The sequence below is a fragment of the Haemaphysalis longicornis genome, unplaced genomic scaffold (genome assembly GCF_048455015.1).
Source record: "Haemaphysalis longicornis isolate Haplotype H1 unplaced genomic scaffold, Haemaphysalis longicornis Haplotype H1 scaffold_3, whole genome shotgun sequence".
NCBI lineage: Eukaryota > Metazoa > Arthropoda > Arachnida > Ixodida > Ixodidae > Haemaphysalis > Haemaphysalis longicornis.
In genome coordinates, this window is record NW_027526335.1 from 81,408,317 (window position 1) to 81,431,636 (window position 23,320).

At 49.2% G+C, this 23,320-nt stretch overlaps 1 protein-coding gene across 2 annotated transcripts in view; it reads left to right on the forward strand.

Annotated features, from left to right (window-relative positions):
- LOC144174736 (uncharacterized) overlaps nucleotides 1–23,320 on the forward strand; it is a 41,816-nt gene that overhangs the window by 12,822 nt on the left and 5,674 nt on the right. For both annotated transcript variants that reach the window (XM_077703573.1, XM_077703574.1), the window contains exons 7-10: nucleotides 362–574; nucleotides 8,998–9,233; nucleotides 10,201–10,311; nucleotides 16,430–21,200. In XM_077703573.1, the coding sequence (XP_077559699.1) occupies nucleotides 362–574; nucleotides 8,998–9,233; nucleotides 10,201–10,311; nucleotides 16,430–21,200 (5,331 nt within the window). The remainder of the gene's footprint in view (nucleotides 1–361; nucleotides 575–8,997; nucleotides 9,234–10,200; nucleotides 10,312–16,429; nucleotides 21,201–23,320) is intronic.

Consider the following 23,320-nt stretch of genomic DNA (forward strand, 5'->3'; position numbering starts at 1 on the left):
CAAGTATGCGGATACGGTTTACTAATTGCTCCGGCTTTCGGAAGTCTTCAAAGATCAGTAGCTACAAAACTCCATTGTGATGAAATAGCGGTTATCAGCGATTGACCCTTACTTCCTAACTTGCTCTTGTGGAGCCCAGATGTTTGTTTGCTTTATTGGGGGAGCCCCAGGAGTCCCTTTGCTCTCAATGAAAATCCCACAGAGAGAATAAGAAAGGCTATGGCCACACATGACAAATGGTTTTGTGCGGTGGCAAGCGGTGAATTGGAATCAGCAAAAGCTCAGATAGTTTTTATTCAGCTGCCTTGCTTGTCTGAGTTTGTTGATTATCTCCATCCCTCCTCTCGTCATCTTATTTTAGCCACGGCCCTCATCTTCATCCCGACGAACCCCTGCAAAGCGGTCGTCACCCCAGAAACGGCGGAAAACGGCCACCCGCCAGCGCAAGACTAAGTCTACTGGGCGACGCCGGAAGCGAAAGTCCAACGGTGGCCCCAGTAAACGACGCAAGACAACCACCAGCCGCAAGACTGGCAAGCGCAAAAGCAGCAAACGCAAGAGCAGTCGACGCACGGTCAGTCCTTGATATCACTTCCGTCGTCTTTTTTCCCCCCCTCGTGAACTTGAATTTATAGAAAACAAAGGTGTTCTTTTGGCAGAGCAGAGTTTAAATTGTGGGGATAGTATGTATGGTTAATGGAGAAGCTTCAGGAAGTTTCAAATGTTGGGAATGCATTGCTCTATGTACGCACAAATGTTACCCATCCTTATGGTATAATCAGAATCGCCAAAATAAAGATGCATGTTCTATTTGTGTTGTCTGTTCACGTATGCAGAGTGGTGGTGTCAACCACTGCTAAGAAGGGATGTCGTACTTCAGGACAGGAAGCTAGGAGAAGTGCACTTCTTGAAACTAGCGTTTTTGCCAAGTACAGGAGTTTTTCTCTCAACCTGCCAAATTTTGCATTTGGGAGGTATGTGTAGAACCATATTATCAATTGCTAACACCAAACAAAGCTCAAATCGACAAGATTTTGATGCTCAAATGGCGCTTTTCTGCGACTTGCAGCACTCGTTTCGATATAATCGCCACCATTTTGGCCTCATTGGAGAGAGAACAGCTTTTCATCTTAAATTTGCCACTGCAAATGCATGTCTTTGTCTTCTAGTTTTGTATAAAACACGATAGTAAAAGGCCAATACATGCAGCCCTATCGTCTGCCAAGCATGCGGACTTGCGAGGGGCCGCCTCATTGGTGGAGTTGCCGGCGTCATCTGCTCACCCCAAAATTGCAAAGCCTGGCTACAGAAAAAATACAATCTGCGATCGAGCTTCTGAGCTCCTTAAAATATTAAATGCAAAATTAATGGGTGTGACGCACACCCATATGCAGTTACTCGCACTCATCATGCCTTTAGGCTGCCAGCACGTGCGTCACTCAATTTGTGATGTATTCCACTTGCTCGTACAGCTGCAACTCGCTGAGTGCAATCTAAAGGTGATGCAGCTTACTGCTAATCAGAATCATATTTTACTCTGAACTGCCGCACAACATGCACGCAACAGCAAAGGACTTGTATAGTTAAAAAAATGGAATCTTCATCATGGTCGTCACCACAGCTGTGGAGGTCATTGTAGCTGGTGACGTGTGAATTTTGGTTGAGGCTGCGCTTTTTAAAAATGTTTACCAGTAGCTGGGACGAGTTGTTTCGGGGCAAATTTTTGCCTGGCTGCGTTTTTGTGTAACTTTATTGTGCTATTAGATAGCTTCTCATCAAGTTTGGGTGCCAAACTTTGCTGTGACCTTATTGTGATACCATGTTGTGAAACAATTTTCTCTGTTTTCCCAAGACAGCATTCTTGGTAGCACCGCAAATTGGTACTGATGATATACTCATAGTATTCCTGTTATTGTTCCTTTGTTAATTAAACAAATGAGCACTTTTAGTGTGCATTGGAACCACGGTATGCTTAAGGGGGGACGCGGCTTTCAACTTCGGAAAAATGACCAAAACATCGTTTTTTTGAAACCCGCATATTCGGCTTCTATGTTCCCTATTCTATGCGTCTGCAAAGTTTTTACGCTGAAAAGCGTCGCAAAGTGGCATAAAAAAATACTTTTGTCAGGCGCGGTGACAAACTATCAGCGCAAAAGGGCGAAAAAACGGCAATTTTCGGAGCGCTCTATCTCCGCAACGGTGCCACCGGGCACGGCCATTTTGATATGGTTAGATCGGCCGAGCGATCGTCTTTCCGGTTCCGCTCTTCTTTTTTATCTTCGTTCATTCACAAACGCACAAACGGCAGAAAAGAAACGATGCACAAACGAAGCTAGAAATAGATGCTGAAGCGCTATTGGTCCTCCGGTCGGGGCGCAGAACAGCGACCCTCCTGATTGGATGTCACAGGCGCAACGCAAGATGGCGGCCGCCTGAGCTGCGTAGCGAGAGGATTGAGTTCATTTTCGCCGCTTCGCTCGGCCGAGTTTCTGTTCAATCTGTGGTATTCAACACGCACGTTATCGCAATGGGAATGCCTGAGATCGCGAGCCAGATTACGGGAAGTTGTGTGGCTCGAAAGGAGGAGGTCATCGAACGCTTCGTGGTGCGCGTGACCAGAGTCTTTCAATGCTTTACTGGTCACGAAACTTCGGCGCTCGCTTCATATAGGGACCGCGCGCGCCGCTACAGGCGCCACCGCCGCACGAAGGTCATCCAGCCGCCGCGCGTGCGGCGTATTGGCCAGCTCTTGGCGTGCAAACGCTCGCTGCTTTTGGTGTCTGCGCGCTGATTCAGTGTGTTTTTTTTCGTAGTAGTTAGCGATGAATAGTCCAGTTATTGTGTTTATCACCTGCCTTCAATGGGGTTTTATTTTTTGAAGTTACCGTAAACTTCCGCCGCGAACGGCAACGGCTTCTGTGTGCTCTGGCACAAGCGCTGCGCCGTCGTGTTTACGGATTTTAAAATCTATATTGCTTCTTTTCTTAAAGCAAAGTTATAAATACCACACATACGGTAGCTGTTTAGTCACGGACTGCTGCGGGCCTATCGATAATACAATAAAAAAACTGAAAGACACCAAGTACGCGTCGTTCAGACTACGCTTAATGAATCCGTTGATTGCTCTGGAATGCACAGAACGCTAAAAGAGATAGCCCAATAGTATTGTCGTTTCGATGAGTGGGTACATACTTGAGAACATCTAAAAACGCTGCAGAAACGCGAAGGATCAAAACACGAAGAGATATATGTTGTACCATGTGTCTTTCTGCTTCCACGCTTTGCAACCCTTGCAAAAACAGGAAGCAAAAAAAGAACAATGAAACTGATTTATCGCACGCAACAAAAAATTTCAGTGTTACGAAGGGAGACAAAAGAGCGTGGTCCAGCGTACAAAAATTTATTTTTTCGCGCTGCGATGTGCAGCACACAGAGGAAACAGAATATTGCCACGTAGCCAAGAACGACGCAAAGCTTTTCTGAACGCAGGGAACTAGCGATCTCCTGCACTACTAAAGACTAGAACGAAACACAAACGTCGAAGAAGCAGTCCGCATTGTGACGTGAACAGATGAACGTCGATAAAGTGAGTTGCGCGGCGTTTGCTATGCATGCATTACTCTTGGAACGTTATTAATTTCAGATCCATGGAAATAGGATCGAGAACATTGTCGAAGAAACAAAAAAAAAATGCAACGCGTGATGGTGTGTCCTTCAGTGCTTACAAATGGCAAGATTTTCGCACGGCGCATGGACAACGCTCCAAACTACGCAGGAGGCCGCCTGGTTCTTGCTGCGGCAGGAAACTAAACATCCCCCTCGCGAGGGGCTCGATCAAATGCAGAGCATTTCCGGGGGCGCACGACGTTAAGTAGTTTGCGTTACGTTAATGTTGTTGCACTTGTTGCTGTTGGTTGTTGTGTTGTAATTAAATGAGGAGACGTAATTACGTGGTCACGTGACATCATTTATTAGCAGGTGGGTATGATTATTATTCTTCTCTTCTCTCTCTTTTCTTCTCTGGCTGTTGTTGTTTCGTCGTCGACGTCTAGATGCCTCTGGTTGAGTTAGTCCCCCCATTCGAGGGAGTCGATGGGAGATGTCATTGTTGAAGTTGTTCTTGTTCTTGCTGCTGCTGTATCAGCAGCTTCTTGACGTAGTTTGAATGAGTCAAGGATATAAGGCGCGTTCGTAGCCCTCCATTCTGTGTCGGCTTTGTGGCGCAGTGGGTAGAGCACCATGTACCTTGCGTTCCGCCCGCAGGGTCGTGGGATAGAAACCAGGCGCCGGTAAGTATTATTTTTTTATATAGTGTAGGGGGAGGGGTGCGGTCTTCTACGGACAACTAGAACGGGTGACATCGTGAGTTAAAGAAATGGTCTGCATTTAAAATCAAGTTAGCGACAAGGTGGCACCCTTTCCATATCAAACAATATTGCCCGAAGGGACGTACGACAAAAAGAGCAAACGGCCGCTCCGGTTGAAACGCTACATAAGAAACCGAAATCGGCCACGCGCGGTTACAAAACAAACAAAACGAACCCTAAGGGATAATTCGCGGAAATATGAAAAGTAAAAGCACAAGGTCGTCCCAAAGCTTTTTTACACGCGAGCCTGAGCGCAAGGAAATACAAGTTTGCAAACAGGTAATGAAGCACCGCTACAACCTGACTGATATGACACAAATCCGGCTTTAAGTTAGCCTTGTACAATTCTAGGTCCACGATGCTCTCAAAAGGGTACATTGGTTTTTCCATTCTCACACACAGTGCATTTCCACACACTGTCGCACACTTATAATCGAAGCTGAAACCTCCCGTTGCTTGCCTTGGAATGGCGCCCCTCCATTTCTCACACACGCGCCCGTCGCTCGGTCAACAGAATAAGGAAACATTTTCTGTGGTATCGTTGTACAAGGAACGACATCCCGGGACGCAACTCATGTTCGGCATCGTCATTGCACTACTTAAGTCGCATCACAAGAGCGCGATATGCACGTTACATTTTTTTCCCGCACAAAACAAACACAACTCGCCGCGGCTCCGCCGTTCGAGCCAGCGCAACGCCGCCCGAGGAGTGACCTCAGTGAGAGGGTGGCGCCACCGTGCGGCGGCCAAACGAGCATATGAAGCTCTCCCATTGAGTTACGGAGCAGTTTCGTGACCAGTAAAGCATTGAAGGACTCTGGCGTGACTCTACCGTCGCCAGACCCCGGAGGGTGACGCGGTGTGCGCGCTTGCGATAGCGGTTCGTGAAGGGAACTTTTAGTCGGGTTTGCGATGTTAACACGCTTAGTTATTGCTGTGTTTTGACTGTGGACTCGCTAGCCTTGAGAAAGAAACGGTCGACGCGTCAAACGCGCTGGCGCGCACGGCATAGCCGACGCGCATTGGAGCAGCACATGACTGGGCAACCGGTTACGATTGAACGCCAGTAGTTGTAATTAATGCCTGCGATGTTAGATTTAATCTTAAAAGCGACCTGACCAGCGATATCAGGTATAATTAAAGTTCGATATGTCGCGGTAAGCGTGCGCTGCGATGCGCGCGAGCCATATCGCCCGTATTGCACAACGTTTCCCGTGCACTTGTATTTTTCATGCAAACAGGTTTGAGTTAGTAATATAGGAATAAAAATATGTTCTCTGCATTAAAAATGTACATTACTATCGCAGCATTTAACAGTGATTTTTCAGGGAAATTATTGATACCATTGCTTAGGGCATACTGGCTTTGCTGCTAGAAATATTGGATGCCTTGAATGTCAAAAGTATTAAAAAAATATGCTCTTGCATTGAAGTTGGGAGTTATGCAGAATACTCTACCAAGCTTCAAAGTAGCTCATTTTCATCCTTGTGGTATGCAAACTTTTGGCAATGAACACCTGCACGTATGAGTACTAATTAAGTTGCTGTGCCAGGCAAGATGATAAAACATAAAAAAAAGCCAAAAATGTTCAAATTTAAGTAAAAAAAATGCTCAACTTATTGCCATGGTGACAACACTGCAAAAGGAGGCTGTTCAGTGCGATACAGCCAACCAGCTAACCTACTTTGCATTGAAAGCCCATTGAAACCCATCTCCCCCTTCGTTTGGTCTGCAAAGTGGGGTATGTACTCTTCACGGAGGAGCTGAAAATGATGTTTTCTAGAAAGAAAAAGGCTGTAAAAGGCACTCCAATTTCAAGGCAAGGCATTCCAGAAGCCCCATGTTCAAAAGGACATGAAAGGCTACAACCGTGACGACTTTTGATAAGTGAAACCTATGTTGCAACTTCGGAAGCCGTTTTCTCAAAACAGTTTTTTTTGCCACCTACGTCGCTTGTACCAGGGATTTTTTTGTGACCGCTGGGTCTATTTTGATTTCGTTTCTTGCATTACATTCCTTGATAAACAGTTCAGGTCGTGACACTCTTGGTTTTCCAGATTTGTTTTTTGGGATTTTTTTATTCAAATAATCGTTTACAGTCAACATGCCTATTGCACATTAACCTCTAAAAAAATGAAAACTAAAAAACATTGTGTTGTAAAAAAAAAATTCTAAAACTGTCACGACCTCGTCCATTCATTTGGGAATGCAAAGCACTTCGAACAAGTTTTCTATCGTGTTTTATAAGCCGCTCAAGCTCGGTACAAGCGGAACAGAAAGAAAATTTAATACATGAAAAAGTTTTCAAAATATTAGTTTGAAATTTTTATGGTGTTATCACGGAAGCATTTCCAGTTGCTGTGCCAATTTTCATCAAAATCCACAAAGAAATAAAAAAGTTGATTTTGAAAGCCACGTTCCCCCTTAATTGTTGTTAGAAAAATATTAGCAATACTAACCTGTTGTCCTACATGCAAAACTGGTATTTTTATCTATAATAGTTCAGCATAATATAACAGTGGTCCAGATTGGTCTAGAGCACTCATTCTTGCTTGTTTGTGCTCCGTTATTATTTTAGATAATTTTGGTAAGTCAGATTTCTTTTAAATCTGTGTTTTGTAATTAGCTCCTTTCCGAATACAGTCTACGCCCGTTACAATGCACCCTCTGAATCCGGAAAAAAACTTCCGCTGTAGCCGAAGTATGCAGTATCCGACAAGGGGGCGGGGGGGCGGGTATGAGCTCTAAAGTGGGTATTTTGATCGACATTGCATATGCATAGTACATACACTTTGGTCTTTCTAAACGCCTGCAGCACCTCTGCACAGTGTTCGCGCGAGGGCAAAGAATCGCGTAAACACCGTTTCCAAAGCTTAGCCCCGGCACTTGGAGAAGGCCTAGCGCAGTGATTCTCAGCTATGACTGCCCCGAGGACCCCTTTTGGCCTTGCGACGGTGGTGGTGGACCCCACGATTGAGCATATGTTGAGCGGTGTCATAACATCAAATAATTTGCATTGGAGCGTACGTCGCCCACACACTTATCATATGCTCGCCTTTTCTGCTTGCCGTTAATGATTATGCACGTCATAATGTTAAACAATTTGCTGTTGAATCTAAAAGCCTCCTAACACCCATATACTGCCTTTCTTGTGTCTGTTTTTCTCCCTTCTCATACCTGGCACATTACGCAGAAGCAGATGTTAAAATATGTACAACGCGAAGCAATTAAACGCACGTGTAATGCGAAGCCACCTTTCTCAATTGCAAAATGCAAAAAATACGGCAAAATCGAGAAAAGAATGGTGGCGGGAAAAGTTTTGAGGGAGGCTTCGCGGACCCCTCAAATGTTCTCGCGGACCCCCATTTGAGAACCACTGGCCTAGCGCATGCGGTCAAGAGTAAAGACGCATGATAAGCTGAGCAAATAAAGCAAGAATATAACTAGGCGCAATTATTAACCAGCTATAAGACATCAGTCGTGGCCATCGACATTAGCTAGGCTCTTTTAAATCCCCTCACGGCGAGGCAGGTTTTCCCGAAACCATTCGTCAAACAAATCGGATTGCTGCCTGACGTTCCCTCAAGGCAGCTTCCACATTTTTAGCGATTTTAGTCTGGTCATTCAAACAGCTGTAATGAAATAATCCAATGACGGTCAGCTGTAAAATCGAGAGTTAGACCAGTTGGACTGCGCACGGTTACCGGCAGATTGCACACAATGGATGGGGAACAACCCCCCTACTTGAGCCATTTCTTACCTTTTTCACCGAACGGAATGGGAACAATGCATGCGTGGGAATAATAAAAGCCGGAATTCACTGAACCCGAGTTTTTTATTACTTAAAAAAACTGATGAGGGCAGACACTCCGAGTGCACCACTTCGAGTATTCGATAGCCCTGTTTTCAATCTCACTGGAGTCGCGTTTATCGGCAGCGGCCTTGTTCTTGATGGTAAAGCGGACTGTCTGCTGAGACAGGCCTGTACTTCTGGTGATGTCGGCCTGTTTTTCCCCATGTTCAACAGCGTTAATTACGCTTAATTTATCCGACAGTGAAATCAGCTACCCTGCCGCTCATGCCGCTAGTCGCACAAAAAAAAAGCCATTGGCACTGGCTTGGCTTGGCTGCGCCAATGACCCGGCTGCCAGCAATGTTGCCAGACATAACAGTTTTTTTGCAAAAATAAACAAAACAAAGAAAAACCACATCGGGTGCCGGCATCGCGGAAGTCCACCATAAACTTTCAGTCGAAACAATTTTCGCCTAAAATTTAGTCTGTTGTAGCCGATAGTCTGCTCTAGCCAAGTCCGTTGTGAGCGGAGCGGACTCCATTTAAAATGCATGGGGACCAGACAAACCAACAGAAATGGTCTGTTGTAACCGAAAGTCCGTTGTTGCCGGCTCCGCTGTAACGAGCGTAGACTGTAGTAAGCGTAAATTTGATGTTATACTAAAAACTGCTTACTGCAAAAGAAAACTGGTAACATATTTGAAATATTTGAAATATAATGCCTCTCTTTGCTGTCACCCAGTGTGCAGCTGGCTACCCGGCACTTCTAGGTGTGCAGGTGTGTAGCTTTGAACAGTGAAGTGAGGAGTTTGTCTTGCTTTTATCGGCCCGTCGCAGACCCGGCGTTCGCGGCAGTCCTCGCGTCCCCTGGCCCGCCCCCCTTCCGTGCGGCAGCGCATAGCCGAGCGGCTGGGGATGGTGGGGCCCCGGCCGGGCCAGACTCTCCCCAGGATGCGGCGTGTCGACCTGGGAGTGCCGGCATTTGCATCCGGCCCACAGGTTGTGGGCTCCACGCACGGCCCCTCCTTCTCCCTCTTTGGGGAACGAGACGAGCTGGTTTCTCTCGACGGCAGGTGAGTGCTGCAACCTTCTGTACAATCACTCCAATCCGCTCCAATCTCAATCCGATCCAATAGCTCACGTAGCCGGTAGAGAAGCCGGAAGGAAGGGGCACAACTACTACTCCTTTGCATATTACTGCGTTACCTAGTATGCAGTGTTGGAAGCACAGGTGTCTATAGCCTCCGTTTTTAAGTGCAGAGCACTTTAGGGGCTCGCCTTGTCGTCGTAGCTCGCTCGCTGGACCCAAGTAGGGCCACACGGCGTTCTATCGTCGCAGCATAACCCAGAGGCTTCAAAAGCCAAGCGGTTTATATATTCAAGTGTTGGAAACTCGAGAACTGCTGGCGCTTGCCCTACATCTCCCCGTTGCTTAGCGCAAAGAAAACCGCAGGTACAGTTGAGGCAAAATAGACGTAATTAACTGCCAGCGCCTGCGTTCATTTAGTTAGGAACGCTCGTTGGGATGGTTAAGCGAAAAAAAGTGGCAGTGCAAGGCCTGCACGTGCGGGAAGAAAAGCGAGCACAAAAGGAACAGAACTCCCGCTGGCACAGTTGCAGGCAGGGGGCGCGCGAGCTATGTGAAGGTGGGAAATTTGAATTGCATTGGATAGCAGCAGTGAGCGGATAGTGGCGCTACAGCCCATTATGGCGAATCACTGCTCTGCACTTCCGACAGCTTTCACGTTGAGTGGATCTGCTTTAATTTTTTTTTGTCTTGCTGCCTTGTTATTTCTGATTCTGCTTTTTCTGTTTTTTTTCCCCCATTCATTATCAGTCTAATGGGATGTGTGTAGCGGGAAAAGAAAAGGGGGAGAAGTGTGTGCCTTCTCTCTGTTTACCTTCACCTGCACCCCTACAAGACTGTGGTGGGTGCAGTCTCACTTGAGCACAGATCACAGCACCCTGTGTTCGATATTAATGCTTGCTTCTTCTCCCGTTTGAGTGTGTTGTCCACGCAACTTTTTCCTGGTTTTGCAGCTGCAGCGAAGAGAGTGGGGGCGAAATGGCGGTGGCTCGGCCGAGGCTACCGCAGCGGTCCCTTACACAGATCAAGCGGTCAATTTCAAGTCCCGTAACACCGCTCAGTCGGTAAGATTGGTGTACATCAAATTGCGACAGTCGAAGCATTTGCAGTACCGTACAAACCAGATCACAGGTTGACCCTCCATATGGGTCAGCTGTAACGTGAGGGGAAATGAAGCTAACACACTCTCTGCGAAAACACTTGCCACATGTTCCATTTCATTTATTTCTGGTCCTTATACGACAGTGGCCCTCTGGTCTGCTCAAGTCATTCGTCAGAGCTGGTGGAACTTTTCCCGAAAGGAACTTTCCTTTTGCGCCTACTATAGTTGTGCACCAAAGACCCAGAACCTTTGAATTCTCTTCACAGACCTTGGCCCGCTCAGTTGCTTTGGAGTGGGTAGGATGTGGCCAGTTGCAGCCTGACTCCAAACTGGAGAATGAAGTCTGCATCCCTATTTATTCTCTTAGCTCGGAGTGCACTTTGTGACATTGTCGGAATGACGCTTTCTGAGCGTGGCACGGCGACAACTTCGCCAGTTCGCCAGTATTGGGTGGTTTTATGCACAGGATTCGTACAGGTCCTTGAAAACCTTTGAAGTTGAAAATTGATTTTTCAAGGGCCTTGAAAGCCTGGAATTTTTTCCTTCTCCTTAAAAACCCTTGACTTCCTTGGGCAACAAAGAGCAGACACGATGACATGACCGGGTTTTCGTGGCTTATATCACTATGGTACTGCACACTCCCCATACATCCTAAGCATGCTTTTTGCAATTTAAAGCCTGCTTGGGGGTGCAGTAGTGCTGCTTTATAAAGCTTTTACAATTTAAAGTGAGCTTGGGAGCACAGGCGTGCTGCTTTATACAATGGCTAGTACGGAATTTAATCCCTGCATCGGATGAGGCAGAAACTAGCTTAGGTCCCCTTCCAATTTTCCATACTGCTTTCTGCATTGCCTCATCCTGTTATTCATTCTACATACCTTCCCGTGCTGTGCCCTGCCATAGCTATGCCCCACTACATTTAGAAAATGAATGGGGCCGACACTCCAGGGTGAAATAACAATGAGCACAGATAAGCAAAACTTTGAATGTGAGAATACCATGTATCTAGCTCCTAAGCTTTACTGGAATATTTTATTTTAATGGGCGTGATGGTGGGCAGAGCCAGTAGAGTCTGTCAATCCCCCCTTCACACACACAGAAATTTAGGGGATGAGATTGGCAGGGGGTATTGTGTATTATGTTCCTCGCTATATGAGACTGTGTATTAAGAGCATTTTAGGAGCCCGGAAAAGTTCAAGATGGCATGGCTTTTGTAAAGCTCCCTCAGTAGTACTATGAGTGGGGCCAAATTTGTCCACTTCCAAAGAGTGGAGGCGCTCCAGAGATTTTCCTTGAGGCCCTGTATGCAGTTGTGAACTGTTGCGCTGGCCTAAGCGTTAGTGTAAAGCCTAGAGCAGCCTGTGCCTTTGACAACGCTGCCCGAAAAAGTTTAGGCTTACTGTCACAGCGGATATTTTAAAATGCTAAATTGTTTGAAGTTGGCATTGTTCAAAAGTGGAGCAGTTTGTCTTCCAGCTTACAAATGTTTTCTTTCCAGGAGTAAATATTTGAGGCTTTGCTTACAGATAGCACTGTTCAGTCAAATCCTGGTACAGTTAAACCTTGATATAATGAAGTTGTACTTGGGGGCAAAAGTTTCGTTAAATCGAGAATTTCGTAAAATCGAGGTTTCTTTTTTACAGTTCATGGAGGTTTCAAAACCTTGCCCATCGCCCAGAAACAACTGCTATGTAGTTACCTCTCCGCTTAAAGCGAAATTTGTACTAAAACTGGCCGCGAAAATTGTGTGAATTAAGAGTTTCAACTAGGGGTGTGCGAATATCAATTTTTTAATTTCGAAGCGAATTCGAATAATAAAAACAAAGTTCGAATCGAATCGAATATTTTTCGAATATTTTTCGAATACGAATACTTATGGTTTTTTGTAAAATTAATGTTTTCACCATCTAGAGACACAAAAACTGCAACTTTATTGCATAACAAATCGCACAAAGTAAAATTAGGAATTACACAATACCATTGCACTCAACAGATTAAGGTCTGCACTCACTTAAATGTTAACATGGAGAAAGGTTAACTGCTCGACATGTTCGGGGAGCAGTGACAACCTCCTGCTCGTCACCACTTTACCAGATATCGAAAACAGCCGCTCACTTGAGACACTAGTAGCTGGCATGCCCGAGCCCGTGCACATTGCCGCGCGCTGATACAGTAAAATCTTGATTATACTAATCTCGCGGGACTGCGAAAAATATTCGTATCATCCGAAATTCGTATGAACCAACACAGACCAAAAAATTTAGCGCTGAAAAAAGTTTTCATTTATTTCTTTTCCTACTTTTGCGTGAAGAAATTCGTGATTTTTCTGCTTTTTTTAACCCCCGTGTCGCAAAGCAGTCCTTTCTGGAGCACGTAAAGCTTCGCGCTCGTCTCCTCACTCGGTGTGCCCAAGCTCGCTACACGCCCCAACAGCCAAGCGTGAACCGCATGGTGTGGTTTTGTACGCGATTCGCTCGCCTCGGCTCTGCGAGCGCTGTATTTTCACGCCCACATCGACGATTTCGCGCCCGCGGTAGCGCCTACCTCGGTCAGAAAATGACGCAGTACGCGCGCGGCAGAATGGAGGAGCCTGACTACTTGCGATGAGATCGAGACAGCCGGCTTGGCTCCGCCAGAGACGGTTAGGCTTAGCACCCCGGCAAATATTTTATGGGCGCTTTCACTAGCGGCACGGATGATGTTTTATAGTACCGTTATCGCATGAATTATCAGCTCCTTTACCGCACAAGCAACTTCGAGTCTCCTGTGAGCCGCATTTTAAAGAGCGGTTAGAAGCGGTCGCTCGAGCGCCCGCGCCAAATCGCGGCTGGAGCCGACGCCATGTTGACGTCGTCGGCCGTGCCGCGCGCAGCGTGGGGGTGGTTTCGCGGCGGTGTCAGCGCGTTGGGCGTGCGCAGAGCGTTTTCGCGAGCAGAAAACAACAGCCCGGCCGTTTCTGGAGAAAGAGTGACAAACAGGGGAGCGAGAGCCGTCACTTGCTCGTTCAGCAGTCAGGTGCCTCGCCGGCTCGTTCGTACCTTCCGCCGGGCCGCGCAGGTCCGTTCGTAACAGCCGAAATTTTTCCCATTGCAAACGATGCAATTTCGCCGGGACTTTTCGGAAATTCGTATCATCCCGAAATTCGCACCCCCAGAATCGTATCAACGAGAGTCCACTGTAAATAACACCGATACAGACACGCTCTGAATTTTTTTTTTTTTTTTTAGTTTTGGGTGGTTTGAATATTTCGAACAATAAAAGTGTCGTTCGAATCGAATCGAATACCAAAAAATTCGAATCGAATATTCGAAGTTTCGAATATTTGCACACCCCTAGTTTCAACACTTGGGCAATGGAATTCGGACAGCCGGCGGTAGTTCATGTGTCGCCGTAAAACTGGTGCTTTTTTCGCAACGCCTCATTATATATGATAGCAGGCTAGGTTTCCACTTTTTCTTTTTTTCATTTTGGTCACTACTAAACGCCGCTGTTCGTCAGTTTAACCCGCGTCCATGCCCCATGAACTTCACCCCGGCGAGGTGCTGGCTTGAAGTTACGCCTCTTTTCGTCCGTTCAGTGGCAGTGCGGCGGGCCAACAGCGGAAGGGTGCTATGAAACTTTTGAAAGACTTTTTTCATGTGCAAAGGCTCTGCAGTATGGGCGCATGATGCAACCACGACACTCGAGATAAAGCCATGATTGTGAGTTGAGCGGAGCACTCGTGGACCACTTCACTGTGTGGAGCAGCGCTTACGTGCTCCCGCTAAAGTGGAAAGCTTACATTAAATATCTTCCGGCCAAACTCGATGCTTTTAAGCAATTACTTTTATGCCCACTGAGCCCATAAGAAACCGATTTCTCCGCATCGCAGCTGTCTAATGAACACGTGTGAAACGAAGGTGACCATGTTCAAAGACAGCAATTTATTGCTACCAGCACTCGATGTTCAAGCTGTAGTGAAGAAGTCCGTAAGCAGTGCTTGACGTTTCTTCACCAGGTTGGGCTGTAGGTGATGCTCGTATGCTGACAGCGCTAACAAGGCTTGCTTTTAAACATTCGCGTGCACCTGCATGCCTCCGCAGAACATCGATGGCATCCTTCACTTGGGTGGCCGTCGGTTTCACCGACTTTTCCTCAGGCTCTTGTTCGGAACACTTTTCTTTTCCTTGGAGTGCTCATGCTGCTTACAAGACTCACCTAATGATGCACGAACAAAATATTAATGTGGTTATCAGCGAGCACAACCTAGAGCAGCAGCACCGTGAGCAAGGACGCGTAGAAAAAAAAAGCCTAAGTATAGAGGGCGCTGGCGTAGGCAACGATGGAGACGTCAAAATGGTGGCCGCGCTATTAAACCGTCCATGACCGCTAGTGGTTTGAGCAGCTTCTTTCATCGCTTCTAATTGTTGTCAACCGCAGATTTCACCGCTTTTCTTTCATTTTAGCCTTTTAAGAGTTAATGCGAGTACTGAATGTTTTCAGTGTAGGCTCTGAGAGGCAAAATAAAACGCGCCTCGAACGGAATTTCTTTCTTCCTTTCTTGCCGTGACTTCGTTAAATCGGAAGCGCCGCACGAAATTAATTCGTAAAATCGAGATAAAAATACATGCATTTAGCAAAATTTTGATAGAAAACTTGAAAAAATTCGTTATATCGCGAATTTCGTTAAATCGAGGTTCATTATATCGAGGTTCAACTGTACAACGAAATCAACGGAATGTGCAAAAAATTGTGTTGAAGTGGGGAATTCGTTCAGCCGAAGCCTGCCCCAACACACCACAATGGGCAAACCTTTTATATTATCTTCATCAGGAGTGAAGCACAATTGCATAGTGTTTATTCGGATAACAAACGTACCAGTGGTTATGGTTCTTACCCACAGTAAAATGCGTGTTACGAGGAAAGAAATGCAGTTGCAAAACATTATGCTGTACAGCAAGGCATATCTACTGAGCTATATCAAGGCATATCTACCACAAGCACTCCTCTCGCTTGAGGCAGGAGCTGTGCTCGTAATCTTATCCCCTGACTGGTCATGGTGGCATCTGACTTAGGCAGGCAATCCGCACGCACTTGCATTTATCACCAGCACATGCTCGCGATTAAGACAGGATGACGCGGGTTTAAGACTAAACACGAAAACATTAGTTTTGCTTTTGATTCTGAAGAATGGTAGAAGGAAAACTGCAATGACAGCTCCTCACAAGACATTCATGACAACGCAGCACCAGCAAGGCACATTCGCGTGATTTAAACTGGATGCGGATTGCCTGTAGCTCCGGCCTGGCGAACCGGGCCTGCACCTCTTGTAAAGAATTCCAGCCACATCATTATCAATTGCAAACAGTGGCGTCCATAAAAGGTTTATCTCTGTTTATGGATGGTGGAGTGGGTGCACGGCGCACATCGGTGAAACTAAATGCCCTAAATGTACAAAAGCTACAAATGCCTGGCGTTATGCTTATTTTATTGGAAAATAGGTGTTCAACCCCAGTTCCGCTGAGCAAAAATTTTGTTGAATCGAAAGAAAGCTAGAAAAACGGCTTGTTGTGGTGAGGACTTTGTTGCAATGACTTCTGTGGTGAGCTTATGGGGAATAGGAAATATTTCGTAGAAGCGGAGTTCGTTGTAGCGGGGTTTGACTGTATCCGCAAAATATTCTTTGTTTGCAGTGTGGCCTCGAATACAAACTTCATCAATGAATTCCTTGTGTGATCCAACGTTCCTGCTTCTATGTGCAGATATACGTCTGTCAGCTTTAGGACTTTGTTGCAATGACTTCTGTGGTGAGCTCATGGGGAATAGAAAATATTTCGTAGAAGCGGAGTTCGTTGTAGCGGGGTTTGACTGTATCCGCAAAATATGCTTTGTTGCAGTGTGGCCTCGAATACAAACTTCATCAATAAATTCCTTGTGTGATCCAACGTTCCTGCTTCTATGTGCAGATATACGTCTGTCAGCTTAGGATTTTGTTTGTAAAGCCCAAAAGAGTTAAGTCCCATTTCAGTTATCATGCCATCCGAACGGTGTGCATGTGCAGACCCAAAAAAGCCATGTACGCTCGTGTGTCGCTTGCGCAGGGTGCGTGCTGCTCTGGCCAAGGTGTCTCCTGCACCCGCCTGCACCGACCTGCTGGGCAGTATCCTGGAGATGCAGACGGTGTTCCATTCCAAGGCAGGTCTGGCGGGAGTTGTCGTGCAACGCGACGGCTCGCTCGACCTCCGCGCGGTGCCAGCGAGCGTGCGCAAGTGCCCCCGGAGTCCCCCGGGCTCGCCTGCCGAGTCTCCCGCTTCCCCTCCGCCCTCGAGTCGAGGGGGACACTCGGGCAGTTCGCCCCATCAGCCCCCTCCCAGGAGGCCGTCCGTGGGCGGTGGGTACGCATCGGGCTATGTGGGTGCTGGAGGGGACGGTGACACCCCTGGTCGCTACGGCGACGACCTTGCCCAGCGGGATGGCTGTGGGCCGGGAAGTCACCACCACCCTGCGGTCCCCTCTCCGGACGCCTTTGCCCGCAAGAACGGCAGCCGGGAGCGGGCAAAGAACGGGGCCGTGGAAGAAGACGACGACATTGACATCTACAGCGACATTGACGACGACAGTGTAGGTGGGGATGGCGTGAATCACAACGGTGACGACTTGGAGCCGTCGGTGAATGGCGAGAGCCCCATCAGGGCATCGGCCGCCACTGTTGCCAGGGACGAGATCTCGCGGCACGCGGTGGCCGGTGTTGCGGAGCACGAAGATGAGGCGTCTTCGAGTGAGAACGAGCTGGTCATCGACGAGCAGGAGAATGCGGGCGAAGCTCCTGAGGACGAGGCGGAGGAGCGCTCAAAGGTGGCAGAAGAGAGCGAGGAGGACGGGCCCATCTTGGAAACGGACAATGTGCGGAGTCCGTCGCCTGACAATGATGGGGACGCATCTCAGGGGTCAGACGAAGAAGGGGGCCTGGAGATTGTCGAGAATGGCAACTCGAGCGATGGCGAGGAGCAGGACGAGAACAGTGGAGGCCGCGAAAATGCCGAAGATGGCGACAAGGAGGAAGAAGAGGAAGACGACGACGGAACAGGGGATCAGGCCTCCGCAGATGAGGATGAGAGTTCACAGCTGGAGCAACCAGAGGGTGAAAGTGGCGCGGCTATGGTGGAAGATACCCCAGCCTCGCCCACAGAGGAGGCCACCACCCCCACACCCCACGCACCCATGTCTCCTCAAGCTGAAGATGCACCGTCTCCAGTCGAAGAGGCTCCTTCCAGTCCTCCCATCGAGTGTGTGCCAGCCTCACCAACAGAAGATGCTGCCATGCCGGCTTCCTCTGCTGAAAGCGGGGAAGAGTCGCCGGTGTCTGTCTCTCCTGTCACGGCATTGCCAGAAGGCACAGTAGCAGAGCCCGAAGAAGAACAAGATGAGGAGGGCAAAGAAGCACCTGCAGCAGAAGCGACAGAGAACGACGAACTGGAGGACGTTACGGACGTTACAGATGACGTTCCAGATGATGCATCCTCCCCAAAGGAAATCGAGAGCCCAGAGGCGCAACAGGAAGAGGAAGAAGGTGCAGAGCAGGAAGAAGGCCTTGCAGTTAGCGGGAAGGCTGAGGATATTGCTTCACCAATGCCGGAAACGAAGGAAATGGAGGACAGTGGAGTAAGAAACCTTCTGGACAGCATAGGCGCAGAGGACATCACATCCCCAGAAGAGGGAGAGGAGGAGGAGGAAGAGGGTGCTCTTTGTGACTCTGAAGAAGAGGAGGGCCTGATCGAGGATGGGAGCAACGGTATGGAGGACATCTCGGAGCCAGGCAGCACCGACGGCCTGGTCGATAATCTGGAGGACATTGTTCGGGAACAAGAGCCGTGGCGGAGCGACCAAGACAGGCCGGAAAAGGCGTCTCGCAAGGATCGGAAAAGCAAGCACAAAAAAGAGAGCTGTCACCACCGGAAACATCGGCGCCACCGGCGGAACAGCAGCGATGAGGATCGTGAGGAAGGGGAAATTGTTGAAAGGTCTCCGTCATCTTCTGGCCGGCGGCGAAGAGAGCCTGAGCCACCCCCAGTGGACGAGTTTGCCGAACTTGCTCCACGGATTAACATTTCTGAGCTGCCTCGTATTCCTAAGCTGAAGAGAGGTGATAAAACGAGTCACGCTGCATGCAGTGATTCCTCTGTTGGAGTCGAGGACCAAGACGCATTTATGGCAGTGGCCTCACACACAGAAGCGAAACGCACGAGCGTTCTGGGCCGCGTTGACTCTGGTGGTGAGATCAGCTGGAAAAAGCTGTCAAAGCACTCACGTGATCGCAGCTACCGAGATGGGAAGCCTAGAGACGAGACTGTGTTGTTCAAAGACCGCGAAATCAAGAAGCGTGAGAAGGCTGACCGGTCTGAGAACACGACACGGAAAGAGGCAAGGACGAGCTCGTCCTCGCCACCGCCATCCAAAAAAAAAGAACGGCGGCCTGACCGCCAGCTGTATGTACGGCCCGACAAACGTGACAGGCACAAGAAAGACAAAGAAAAGGAGAAGTCATCTCGCAAAGAAAAGTCATCTTCATCCTCATCCTCATCACATAAGGAATCGTCATCACATAAAGGTCGCAAGGAGAAAGGGAAGGACAAGTACAAAGAGAAAGAAAAGCACGGCAGTAGCAGCAGCAAGGGCCATGGTCGGCACAGCAGCAAGGATCGACGACGTAGCACTTCCAAGGAGCATCGTGAGCGCAGGCATAGTGGCCGGCACCACAGGGACCGCTCAAAGGAGCGCTCAGTGGAGAAGTCGTCGAAGCAGAAGGAGTCGCGCAGGACAGACGACCACCGGGAGTCGAGGCACCACGGCGACAGGGAGGGCAAAGAGTCGCGGGACAAGCGGGAGTCGAGGGAGGTGCGCAGCTCCAGGGACACACGGGAGTCCAGGGATGTGAAGGAGTCGAGGGATGCAAGGGAATCAAGGGACACTAGGGAATCCAGAGACTCCAGAGAATCGAGGGATACAAGAGATTCGAGGGATGCCAGAGAGTCTAGGGAGACCAGAGATTCTAGGGACGCTAGGGAATCGAGGGATGCTAGAGAAGCGAGGGAGACCAGGGAATCGAGGGAGACCAGAGAAACGAGAGAACCTAGAGAATCAAGGGAAGCTAGAGAATCAAGGGACACGAGAGACTCAAGAGAGACCAGAGACTCTAGGGATACGAGAGAGGTCATCCGGGAAGCAAGGGAGGCCCGGCGAGCTGAAGAGAAGATCAAGGTGGTAGTGGAGAAAGACTACTGGCGGGACAGGCACGAGCGGCGGAAAGAGCGTTCGCCGAGCCCTTTTTTAGAAGCAGAGGAGCACACCCCCATAGAGTCGAAGGAGGTTATCGCCAAAGGGGATAGCATCATCATTAATGTAAATTTTAACCGTAGCAAGAAAGAACCCAAGCTCGCGCCTGCTTTGCCAGAAGAGCCTGCTCCACGCCACCACAGGTCAAGTGCCAGGGAGTCGAGGTCACGGAAACGCGAAGCCTCTTCGCCCGTCACGCCGCAGTATGGCAGCGATAGTGGTGCCGACGAAGGTCCAATAGCCAGGAAGCGCCACTGCCGTCGCCCTCGTAGCCCGGACGGTGGGAGGAGTGAAAGTGAAGGGAGCGAGTTGGATGAAGACCAAGAAATGGAGCGGTCACCGCCATACGGCTTCGATGATCAGGCGTCCGCAACATCGCCCTCCGACAGCGACGACTTTGGCGATCGCCCGAGCACACCACCGGAGATTCACGAGTCACCTCCATCTCCCATTGTGGACGACAAATCGCCGGCCTCACCTGCCTCTTCGCCGGCCACATCCCTGGCACCGGAATCGTCGCCATCGCTGATGCCACCGCCCATCCCGCAAGGTGGCACTACTATCCAGATCTCGCCGCACTCGCCACCACCACCCTCACCACCTTCGCCACCGGAGGATAACAGCTACGACCCGTGCGAACCCACCAAGAGCCCAAGCCCACCACCTCCGGTGGACATGGCGTCCGAAGTTGACCCATGCCCACCGCCTGAGCCAGAGCTGCCACCGCTTCCACCTGAGCCGGAGCCACCAACACGGGCCACCGTGCCTGCGGCAGTGTCGTCGCAGGCAGGGCCACCGCCGTCTGTCACTGCGGCCACCATCGCGGGTCCCACGGTGCTTCCCACCGTGGCAGGCGTGCCGCAGCTGCAGCCCCCGCCCCCGTTTTTGCCGTCGCGGCCCTTGACCACAGTGGTGGGCGGCTTGCCTGCAGCCTGGGCTCCAGCGGCCACCCCCGTGATTCTTGGTTTGCGGGCGCCGTTTGTGCCCCCGGCGCTTGGAGCGCTGGTGCCGCCACCAATGGGCCTTCTGCCGCTGAGGCCCCCACCACCGCCCATGGTGCGAATCGCGACACCAGCCGTCGTGGCCACTCCCACTGCCGCCGTGGCAACCACCACAAGCCTGCCCCTTCCGCAGGAAACAACGCGTGGCGCGCCGGATCAGACAGGGGTTGTGGACATGGACGTTTCGACGCCACCGATGTACTCGCCGACGGACGTCCCGTCTTCACCACCGGAACCGGCCGCGGTGCCACCGCAGCCCGCGGCTCCACAGAAGGGAGCAGTGTCGGTGTTCGATGCGCTGATGCCGGCTGAGCGGAAGAGCCGCAGTTCCAAGTCTAAGCGGCACAGCAGCGGAGGTGCTTCTTCCCGGGACTCCAAGCACGTGGTGCACTTCACGGTGGACAAGGGCAAGAGCAGCTCGTCCAGCGGAGCCCGAAGTCGGTCCGAGTCCAAATTTGGCCGCAACATGGACGAGAGCCAGCTCCAGATCCTGGATGAGCTTCCCAGCTCGGCAGTGGAGATGCAGGTCAAGGACAAGGTCAGTGTAGCACCACTTTGCCACTCTTGTGGCTTTTTCGTCCCGACATCTCAGTTTTATTGGTCTGGTGTCGGCAAGAAGGCGTCCCATATGTTCTTGCATCGTGTTCACATGCGTATTGCAAAAATAAGAAGCGGGTGTTGGTAGTAAGCTCTTACGTAACCTTAAGCGCTAACCACATGGAGCGATTTTTCCAGCGACGCGACGAGCGACGCGACTAGGATCCGCAGTCGCCGAACCGAAGTCGCTCGCCGAGGCAACCACATGACAGCGACGGCTCGAGCGACTGAGCATGCGACTGAGGATGGCGATTTCAATGTTTCCGCACTGCGCATAGTAACGCGCTTGGTACGCTGGATGTTTGCAAACATTTTTTTTGTTCATTTGTCATAAAAAGCATGACTAAAAAGTATTACGCCTTTCTACCTTGCTTTTTGCACTTCATTGCATCTCTAAAACTGGTTTGGGTTAGCGATAGCGCACGCTTTTCCTTCTGCGCTTCGTTTCTCGGCTCCAAGATGAACGCCGTGAAGAATTCGCTTTCTTGACGTCGTTTTTCCCACACGGGTCTCGCCCAGTGTGAGCGGGAGCCTTCTTGCTTCTGCTTCAGCGTGTACTCAAGCTTTGCCACGCAAAGCTTTCTTTGCCGCTGCACCGCAAACGTCGTCTGCGTGGATCTTCCCCCCGTTCTCTTTCAAAACCGGAGGTTGCGTGTTTACGTAGGAGCTCTCCTATTGGCTAGTCGCTGAGGCCACTTCCGGGAGGCGAGCGACTGTTTCTGGCGACCCAGAACCGAGCGATTCGATGAGCGACTTGGTGCGCGGCGAAAAGTAGTTCGTCGCTAGTCGCGTCGCGCCCCAAGTCGCTCGCAAAATCGCTCCATGTGGTTGGGGCTTTATGTAACCAGACTGTCTAGTCGGCGCTACCTCGTGTATATGCTAGAAATGCTTTTCGCGCTTTGCAGAGCTTTTTCGTGTTTCTGACTCTCACCTCCAAAGATGCTCTCTCAATCTGGGCCAAGAAGTGCAGTTAATGGAATTGTACTGATACCGACTAGCCCCCCCACAAAGGGATTTGATAGAGGCGTTATCTGGCGCTGGGCTAACAGGAAAACAGCATCTGACTGACAATGGGGCAATTGAAACTGTGGACAATTTTTGGGCAGATGGTGTGGACATGCTGGCCGACCAGCCAGTTGCGGAAGAGATCACGTGGAGCGAGAGTAGGGCATAATGCACTGCGACTGGATAGAGGGAATTGGCTCCCCCTCATCTGCATGTCAGCATAATAACATTGCTGTGTTGTTGGTGCGACTAAGCGTAACCAGCATCTTTGAACAGCAGCACAAGCCATGGATGAGACTTTATCCAGCTTACTTCCTCTCTGCTCTTTTGGAATATAAGTTAGGAAGCTTCAGATCTTGAAAATGGGTCGTTCCATCCAAAACATTCCAGTAATAACATCGTAATAACAGTTCATAATAACAGTGCACTGCAGATGGGACTGAAAAACTTGTCCTTTGTTTTTGTTTTTAGTCCTGTTTAACCGTGCTGTAGACGGGACTCATTTTTTCATTTCAAGAAAAGAAAAGTTTTTTAATTTTAAAAAATCATAAAAATTACAGCTGTAATGTTTTCAGTCTCGGGCAGTAACTAGTTACTAGTAACGTGTTACCAGTTACGTCTTTTAGTAACTTGTAACTGTAACTAGTTACTTTTAAGTTAGAGGAACTTGTAACTGTAACACTGTTACTTTTTGATGGAGTAACTTTAACAGGAAACACCAGTACAGTTACTTTCTTTTTATAGAAAACTATCCATTCGGTGCACACATTCAAGGCCGGCGCACATTTTTGGATTTTTTCTCTCCTCTCCTAAACTGTGAGAGCAGCTGTGTTGTGGAAAAGTGAAAGGCCGCTATGAGGATGGATTATCTTTCCTGCAGAAGACCGAAGTCGGAGGAGTGTCTTAGAGGTGATGTCTAAAACTGTTCTTTCGTCTTGGGCGAGCAAAAACAGGAAAGAAAAAAGAAACTGGAAAGTAGACCTCTGAAAAGAGGGAAGCTCTCGGATGCAGAATAGAGGGAAGAGGGAAGCTCTCGGAAGTTTTGCAAAAATACTC